This window comes from Bacillus rossius, chromosome 2 (genome assembly GCF_032445375.1).
Source record: "Bacillus rossius redtenbacheri isolate Brsri chromosome 2, Brsri_v3, whole genome shotgun sequence".
Lineage (NCBI taxonomy): Eukaryota > Metazoa > Arthropoda > Insecta > Phasmatodea > Bacillidae > Bacillus > Bacillus rossius.
In genome coordinates, this window is record NC_086331.1 from 56,068,894 (window position 1) to 56,079,019 (window position 10,126).

General features: G+C 38.3%; 1 protein-coding gene across 1 annotated transcript in view; it reads right to left on the bottom strand.

The window, feature by feature from the left end:
* LOC134529302 (type-1 angiotensin II receptor-associated protein) overlaps nucleotides 1-9,696 on the bottom strand; it is a 73,011-nt gene extending 63,315 nt beyond the window's left edge. Inside the window, exons 1-2 of the mRNA XM_063363211.1 lie at nucleotides 9,551-9,696; nucleotides 7,561-7,614 (exon numbers count right to left, since the gene is read on the bottom strand). Coding sequence (XP_063219281.1) covers nucleotides 7,561-7,614; nucleotides 9,551-9,592 — 96 coding nt within the window. The 5' untranslated portion in view covers nucleotides 9,593-9,696. The remainder of the gene's footprint in view (nucleotides 1-7,560; nucleotides 7,615-9,550) is intronic.
* Nucleotides 9,697-10,126: the final 430 nt, after the last annotated feature.

A 10,126-nucleotide genomic window follows, 5' to 3' on the forward strand; every position in this document is an offset into this window, starting at 1 on the left:
GTATATTTAGAGTTGTTCCGATACCGATACTTAGATTCATGGCCTGAAATCAGTTTTACTTGACTTGCAAGAAGAACTGGAAAAACAGAATGTGACAGGTTTATTGAATGACCTACATTCAGAGCTGGTAAGATGGTTTCCACTTTTTGACTCCAGGTCTAATATTTTGGCAACAGTGCGGGATCCTAGGTACAAATCCAGTTTCTTTGATGATGATGATGATGATGACATTGACAACACTTTGAGAAAGTGCAGAGAACTGATTTCCGAAGAAATTTCTCTCATTGAACCTGCTGCTAGTTCCAAGAATAGTCAAAGCTATGATGATGATGATGATGATGATGATAACGAATGTGAAAAAGTTACAGAAAATCATCAACACTCTCTTTTGCAGATTACTAACATAAAATTTAATGGTTCAGGAAGTTTAATAAAAATTTCTTGTATAAGAGTCAATTTTTAATGTCCATTGCTTTATTTTCTAGGTAACCAAAAGACTGATAAGTCAGAAAGCCAAAAACAAAAGATTAGCAGTTGGTGAAACCAGTGTTGAGAGAGAACTGAATCTTAGCAAGTCTCCTGTCAGCTATGATACATCCCGGCTAGTTTCTGGGGTTCTTCACCATACAAGAATCTCAAGAGACTGGTCAAATTCTGGCTTGCTGTACCAGCTGGTTCAGTTTTCTCTGGACAAGTCTTTTCGCAAGCTGGACTTATTGTTACAGATCACCGCAGTCTATTGCTTCCTGAACACTTTAGCTTGCCATCTTGCTAATACTGTGCAAACATATTTCAATTATTACTTTGTTATTTTTTATATTGTAGTAAAAATAAAAGTATTTTTTTTTAAATTATGATTCATTTTTTTAATTTTTTTACATTACTGCACAACCGTAATGGCATGTAAAAATATAAAATAATTTAAAAAAAAAAGTGGTATCGGTATCGGAAAATATGGTATCGGAACAACTCTAAGTATAATTACAGTTGTAGTCATTTCCTAAAATGAATTCAATACCAAACATCAATGACTTCACACAGGAAACCATTTATAGCAGCCAGTCACTATTAACTTCAGGCATTCCACTAATTATGTATGGTTACGAGGATGCTAGAGACTGGCAGGCCAGTTTTGTAAGGCTGCTTAAGACGAGGCAGGCCAGACAGCCCGGAGTGCTGGCCAGCAGGGGTGTAGGGTAGGTCCCACCTTCTCCCGGACACACTTGTTACGGACATTACTGATGAGGTAATTCTAGGAATGGATATCATGAACCAATATGGATTTGTTCTTGACGACATGGTTTATTCCTGACCAATTGGAAGTGCCTGAAATGCAAGAAGTAATTAATGAAACTGTTTCAATTCCAGCAAACTAGCTGAGATAAAGGGATACTCTAGCAGCACCTTGAACTACATAACTGAACCATATATTACAATAGGGTTGGAGAAACTTCTAATTGCTTGAAGCATTGCAAAGGTTGGTGAAGTCATACCAGTACGAGTTGCCAACCTCGACTGAAAAAACAAGTGTTTGAAACAAGGAGAATCAATAGTTAACTTTGAACCAGTTCTTTGGGTAGCCCAGTGTGAAGATTCTCCACCTCACAAGCACACTCTACCATCACTGAGTCCTGAACTAGATCAGTTATTAAAGTGATCTAGGAGAACATTGACCTTGAAGAAGTAGAATAAGTTACTGCTTTTCTAATAAACATCTCTGGGGAATACTGACTTTGCAAAAACAAACCTAGTCTACCATCAAATTAACACAGGCAATGAAGACCCAATATGGCAGACACCACGGTGGCTGCCTTTAGCAAAGCAAAAGGAGACCAAATAAATGATTAGAGGTATGACAAAGGGTGGAGTAAAAGAGCCATCAGCTGGTCTTTGGGCAACCCCAATCATTCTGGTGGCAAAGAAGAATGGAAAACTGAGGTTCTGTGTGGACTACCAGAAGCTGAATGGCATAACCAAGGAGGACCACTATGTCCTTCAATGTATCAATGATACTCTTGACACACTTATTGTATTGCTTGACTTGGAAATCTTGGCTGGTATACCTGGATGACATTATTGTGGTTGGAAATACAGTGAAAGTGTATGTATGACCCAAAGAAGTATTTCTAGGTCATGTGGTATTAAAAGATGTAGTATGAACAAACCTTAAGAAGAAACAGTCTGTAAATGAGTGACCTCAACCTAAAAATAAAAATGAGATAAGTTTCTTAGGACTTTGTACCCACTATAGACACTTTGCGTTTTGCACTTGGGTTCACAGGTATTGCCAAACTACTGCATAAGGTTACTGAGGAAAAGAGACAATTTTTGTGGATTTATGGGTGTGAGAATGACTTTCACAACCTTAAGGAGGCACTGTGTTATAGCCCCATACTCGTCTGCTCCCATCAGTATGGAGTCCTTGACATAGATGCAAGTGGAGATAGGATGGGCGCGGTACTTTCCTAGATTCAGGATGGAAGCAAACAAGTCATCCAATACTACAGCAGAGTTTTATCTACGCCTAAACACAACTACTATGCTACAAGAATATAACTTCTAGCTGTAGTTAAGACCCTGCAGCATTTTCACAAGTGTTTATAGGGAGAAAATTCCTTGTACTCAGTGATCATGCTGCACTTCAATAGCTGTTGAAGTTCAAGAACCCAGAAGGATAACAAGCTAGGTGGATAAAACAGATACAACAGTATGACTGCCGAATCAAACACAGGAATAACTGAATTCACAGCAATGCTGATACCCTCTCTCACCAACCACACAATGTAGACTGCAATAATTGCAAAAGTGCAAAGAAGAATGGACGGAATCGAAGACATTCGACTTACAACTATCATTAACAACAAGGATAAATGGGGCCATACAAGCATAAAAATGGCGCACAACAAGACTCTGACCTAGGGGCAATTATAGGCTTGTACGAGAGGGCTACAGGACGGCCATCATGGCATGAGATATCCAGTGACCGAAGGGCTGTGAAAGTTTATTGGGCACAACGGGATTCCTTAAGAATGGTGAATGGGTTATTGGAGAGGGCAAGGGAGAGTCCAAACAGGAAAGTGGTTACCATGCAACTACTCCTCTCGACATGCCTAGTGCCATAAGTGCTGAAAAAATGCATAAAGGGACCTTGGGTGGCCATCTTGGAGTAAATGAAAGCCTAGCCAAGATTCCTCGGCGCTACTACTGGTTGAGGTATCATCAGGATGTAGAATCTTGGTGTAAGCAATGTGACACATGTTCAGCAAGAAAAGGGCCACAGTACTGTAGTCATGGAAAAATACAATGCTGGAGACCCATTTGAAAGGGCAGCTATTGTCACTGCTGGACCAATTCCCCAGACTAAATATGGTAAGCGGTATATCCTGGCACAATTGATTTCAGGAAGTGGTCAGAGCCTTATGCTCTTTCTAACCAGGGAGTCACCACCGTGGTGGATGCACTAGTCAACAATCTCATTTACATATTTGGGGTAATGATAGAGCTGCACTTGGAACAAGGCAACAATTTTAAATCAACTGTATTACATAAGGTCTTTCGGTTACAGGGGATAAAGAAAATTAGAACTGTATTACATAAGGTCTTTTGGTTACAGGGGATAAAGAAAATAAGAATTACAGCTTTACATCCTCAGTCTGACGGCATGGTGTAAAGGTTCAATAGGAACACTTTGCCAAGGTTATAGCTGACTACCAACATAATTGGGATCCACACATTTTATTATTCCGGATGGCATATATGGCTGCCATTCATGACTTGACTGGACAGACTCCTGCGAGTATTGTTTGTACAGGAGTTGAGGCTACCCTGTGACATCAAGTTTGCCATCCTCGCCAAAAGCCAACAACACCACCAACTATGGCAATCATCTGGAGGAGCGTATGGCACTCATACACGATGAGGCACATAGAAATTATATCAAATTATATCATTATCAACAACCCAGATGAAGACAAGGCATGGCCTGAACACTAACTTTACCAGGTTTCAGGAAGATGATTTTGTTTGCCTATACAACCCGCTACGAAAGAAAGGCAGGTGCCCTAAACTTCAAGCGGCATGGAAGGCCCATATTAAGTGTTTAAATGACTCCAGAGAGGAAAGACAGGACAAATGAAAGTGATACATATGGACAGATTGAGGGAATACGCTAGAAGAGATGTGTTACCTGTTTCGGAAGAACAGGTAAAGGAGGGGACAGTGTTACGTGCTAAAGACGAGGCAGGCCAATAGTGAATTTATGAAATTGTGAATAATTTGTGGACAGACATTTAAAGTGTTGTTATTTAATAAATAGTGTAAATATTAGCTAATAAATAAAACTGTAATTAATTGGACTATCCTTTCCTGACCTGTATTTCCCACATGTAACAAAACTAGGCTTTGACATAGCCAAAATTAAAAAATAAAAATAAAATCATTATGGCATAGAAACAGTTGAAACCAAGTTCCTATCTCTCACCCTTAAAAAACCCCAGGTGTATAATTAAATGCTTCTTTCACTGTTATTTGGAAATTGCAATATGTGCCCATGGTTAGGACTACAGTCTGCACATGTCATTTGAAAGCCACTGTAATTTTTGTCTTTGTTATTTTATATTGAGTTTTTTCACGAATGTGTCTTTGTTGTATCCTTCAGATCTCTCTGCCTCTCATCAGTAATAATTTCCATGTTTAAACCTATTTATTATTGGTTCAATTATTGTCAACGTTGTTTCGTATATTTTTACGTAATCAATTCTTTCTTGTGTTTAAAATTTTTTTATATTTGCAAAATCTAACCATGACTTGTTTTCTATGATTTGCACATATTGACATTTCTAAAACAAACAAATGCCTTGCAATGGGTCATGCCTGTAGCATTTCACACAATTAAATAATACAACACAACATTTTCCAGAAAGGTAACAGGTTCATACCTGCTACATTAAGATTTGGAGTTTATTTTCTTAGAGAGTCAAGACTCCTAGCAAAACCAGTACAGGTAGGCCTACATAAGAAAATGCAACTACTAATGCTTTCTTATAAAATAGTAATTTTTATGATTAGAGGAGTCGACAACTACTCTTCAATATTTCTGAACCTCTAACTTATCCGTTAACATTATGCACTCTTATATATCCCTTTGTAATAAAACAGAGTTTTATAAATAGTATTATATTTTATGGTGTGAACAGTCCCCTGAATCAAGCACACCATCACAGTGACATGAGTGGCAGCGCAGCTCATAAACGCAGGCGCCTACGAGCATTACTGCTGCATGCCTCAGCGATAGGTAGCCCACGAAACTCCTTAGCTGCATCCCCGATGTCCGCAACCAGCCGAAAAATGTCAGATTTGCTGCATTTTTCGAATCCAGCACTCTGATTGGCCCGTCTGCATAACCGCCGAAGCCAACTAGTATAAATACCTGGCCTCAGGGACTGCAAGAAGTACTATCTAACACAGCACTACCGCAGTGTCGGTGCACCACCAGAGAAGGAAGCACGCTTCACAAGGATGAACCCGCCGCACTCCGCGCTGTCCTTAGCTCGCTGACCGTCTGAACGTCACTAGCCCACCTTGAAGAACGGACCAGGCCTACAGAGAACTTATACGTGGATGTCGTAAGAGTACGTTACATTATGCAAGCTCGATGGGAGTAGACAGGCACTTCGTTGTAGACTCGTCCGCAGGCAGCAAGTGATAGCAGCGGAGCGAGCAACCACAACAAGGGCGCGGCTTTGCAACAGATGGGGCAGCTTGGCGGTGACAAACACGAACTTAACATACCTACGCTGGATATAAGCACCCAGCACAACAGAGTTGAAAGCCATTCTTTGACCGTGACACCAGTTGCAGCACGAGTTCCCGATCGTACGCTTGCCAGAGGAAGTTCTCCAAGGTGTCCGAGGCAGCACCAGCGAGTGGACAACAGTTTTGTCAGGAGATGCACAGCTACCTTCAGGGACAACACTCGGACCGGGAAAACTGCCGGAATAAGTGCTGCAGGACTAAACTCCAGAATCACTGTGCCAAAATGATGGAGCAGTGACAAAATGATCGGGCCACACCATCCCTGGATAGTCGCTAAACAAGAGCTAAAAACTATAAGGCAAGTTGCAAATAAGCTACAGCCGCAATCATGGGCGGTGCCTTATTCTGACAAAAGCGAGGCTTAAATTATCTTTTATTATTATAAACATTTTCTTGTTAAAGGTTGGAGAGTAATATTTCTTAAGTCCAAGAATTGCCTTCGCAGAATTTAACATAGCTGTTAGTGATGCTTACAACCATGATTTGAATGTTTGTAGCTGGTGTCTTTACTGTTGTAAGAACTTGCAAATATAAGTTTTCAGGCTGTAATGCTATTGCCAACAGTAAGGCAAATAAAAAAAAATAATTTCTAATTGATGCAGTTTCATTGTAACTTCAGTTAAGAAAGATCCAGCAATTTAATATTTTCTGTGTTTCACTTTTCCAATTATTGTGTTATCATATCCCCCTTTTTGTTACAGTGCCTATGTGAAGTAGGCGCAGTATGCTGACATCTCGCAGACGAGTAGCGAAGTACAGTGCTGCACATTTGCTTATAAAGCACACTAAAGAAGAGTTTATTTTATTTTCAATTGTAACCCAATTCGGGAGTATGGTAATATTAATAAAATAGTGTGCTTACTTGGACCCTTGCACGTACTTCATTTCCTATAATCCCTACATTGTAAGGAAGGCAGTTGAGAAGTTAGGAGGACTGTAGTATTCACCCATCATACACCACCATCATTCACTCACAGTCCCACCTTTGAAAAAAAATTACAATAAATCTGGACTTGTATCAATGGTTTTTTATGTAGCTTAAAACAATTTAAATTGCAACCAAAAATCACTCTCAGATCACACAAACTTATGTTGAGTCTCATTAAAATGTCCTTTAGTAAACTCAGAAGACTCAAAATAATAGTCTTCAATTTACCATATGTAAACTTTTTTACCAACTTACCTGAATATTTAAAAGATTTTCTGCTACAAACCTTTTTAGCATAAGTATAATAAGAAAAAAAATTGTTTAGTGTTGATGAGTTTATTTTAATGACTGATGATATATTAAACATAAAGGTTTATAACAATATTAAAAAAAAATTTTTTTAGTAAATGACAAAGCACATAGCAATGTAATATTTTTCAATACACAAGACCTTAAATATAAAATAATATAAATCCACTTGGAGTGTCTTTTCTATTGAAGTAGTGTTTGAGCTGGCAAATCTGATTTAACTTATATTTCTCCCGCTCTTAATGTTCTCCATTTAGATGGCACTAGTGTTGGCACTGATCTATAAGTGCAGTACCTAGTTGGTTTTGAATTACTTGCCTTTGACTTATGTATTTGTGAGCATCATGATAAATAAAATGTGACGTAATAATGTAATGCATGTGTATGCCTATTTTATCAAGAATTATTGCAGTTGGCAGCATAGATGCAAACAATCTCTATAAACCGATGCAGAAATTCTGATAATAAATGAATTTGATTAAAAATATGTTCAATTTTGTTATACTTACTTTTAAAGGAGCATTTTGAACTGATGACAACCCAACCATAGTGATGTACAAATTCTGAAAAGAAAAAACGTAATTAGAAACTGACAGTATTAACTAGATTATATTTCAGTACTAACACAAAAACAATACATTATCTGTCAGCAAAAATAAGTAAAAATCACTGCAGGTATTTTGACAAATCTAGAGTCAAAGACTGAGTTCCTTCTATGAAGTTATGTTGAATTAAATTTTATGTTAGTAAAATTTGTGCATCATAGTAGAGAGAATTAGAGCAGTAACATTCTTATTTATGGACTTCTGATGACACCAAAACAGATGTAGAATCAGCGATAGCTGAAATGCCACACAAAAAGGTACACAATTGCTGTTTTCGAATATCATCTTCAAAGTTTATCTTAAAGGTTGATGCCCATAATTGTTTAGTTGCCGATGCAAGGATAAGTCACTCATGTGTCATGTCCTGTCATGCATCATTGTGGCCTTTGAAAGATTTGTGCGATATCTTTCAGTAACAATATAACAATAACTTGGCCATGCAACAGCTGTACACCAATTTTCTTTATCTACGACTGTCAAATGATTAACTTCAAAATGTAAAAATGTAAAAAATGCCTGAAAACAGAGTAAAAAAATGTGTAAATGCTAACAATTGACTGCTGAACAAGCATTTAATTGTTGATACACCAGGGTGTATTAGTGTCAAAAGAATTTGGATAGCCTAACATGACTATTTACTCGATGAATGCAGCCTTGAAATTGCAAATCCTTTGGTTAAGGCTGAATTCAGCCTTCAAATTGAAAAATTCTTTGGTTAAGCCTGAATGCAGTCTTAAAATTAAAATATCCTTTGGTTAAGGCTGAATGCAGCCTTGAAATTTAAAAAAAATCCTTTGGTTAAGGCTGCATCTGTAAATGACATCCTTTTTATTGGGAAACTGCAAATATGAAAGACATATAAAAACTGCACAAATACAAGGGTTGATTGAAAAGTAATGACTCCATTGCCATAACTTTTTTATGCACTAATTGAATTTCACAATATTTGTTGTACTTGAAAGTTACATGTGTCCTCTATGTAATGCACTATTTACTTTTTGACATAGTCCCTATAACTTTCCAAGCACTTGCGCCAACACATGACTAGTCAAGAAAACCTGTCTGAGAAGAATTCAGGTGGTTGTCCACACCAGGATTAGATGGCGGCTTTCATCTCATCTTTAGAATAACTAAAATGATGTCCCTTAAGATGCTCTTTAATCTTTGGGAAAAGGTGAAAGTCGCAAGGTGTAGGGTCGGGGCTGTACGGCAGGGTCGGAAGAACCTCTTTGAATTTCAGGCATTACAGCCCCTCTTATGTTTCTTGACTCGTGTGTGGGCAGGTATTGTCAAGCTGCAGAATAAAGTCCAAATCCTTCTACACGCGGCACAACCATGCGCAGAGCTTCTCCAACAATACCACATAGTACTGGGAGTTTATCGTGGTTCCCTTTTGCAAAAAGTCAATGAGCACACCACCTTAGAAAGTCCCAAAAAAATGGTCACCATGGTCTTCCCCACAAATGGGGGTGTGTTATGGCGATACTCCCAACGATTGTCGTTTCTTCCTGGTTTAAAAATGAAGTGCTTATGATTCATCCCCCATGAGAATGAGATGGCGAAAAGTCTCTCTCACACTTGTACCAGGTCAACAGATCCTGGCTAACTTACTTCCTCTGCACTTTGTGCTTTTGCGTCGATATCAACAGTACCTGACGCACAATGCCTGGGATACCCCAGCATCTCAGTTATAGTAAAATCACTCTTTTTGGGAAATTTTCAGCTCTGTGACAGTCGGACACAGTTTGATTCTATGGTTAACATGAATCATTTAGTTGACATAATTTTGATGCTTGTTGTCGGATGCGGTACGGGGTCATCCACTACTGGGTTGGTAAAGCACACTAGAGGTTGAAGGATTTGCTTTTTTCAACTTCATGGGCCACAGTCTCACCATACTGACGTAAACAGGAGAGTCCCCATAAACAGCTGTCATTTGGCGATGAATTAGTACAGGCTGCCAAAAATTCAATGACACCTTGCTGCTTCAACCTCACCTCCATGTGGGTCACCATTTTCTTCAGTTTTCAACAGACCATCAACACCTTGGAAGAGAGGAAATTAGAGCATTTTATAGAGGAACCATATGGTTTTTAGGTACAACAAGCATTCAGAAGATCAGGAACAAAATAAAAAAGTTAATTGCCATTGAGGCATTACGTTTCAATCAAGACTCATAAATATCAAACAGTAAGTAAGAAAGTTAAAAAAATGAAGGTATCAGAATGTTTAAAGTTTTTAATAAAAATACCTACAGTAAATTATTTGATTTGGATGATGTTACAAACTTACATCCATTTCAATCTAATGAGTACAGTGACTTCTTTGGCATGCATTTCTTAGTATGAGATAGATGCATGTAGCATTATACCAACATCTTGATGTGGCATGAAACAAACCTCGTAAACAGTTAGCAGCAGTATGTATCACTGTTAAAATTGTGTGCTCTAGTAGGATTATAAAGTACAGT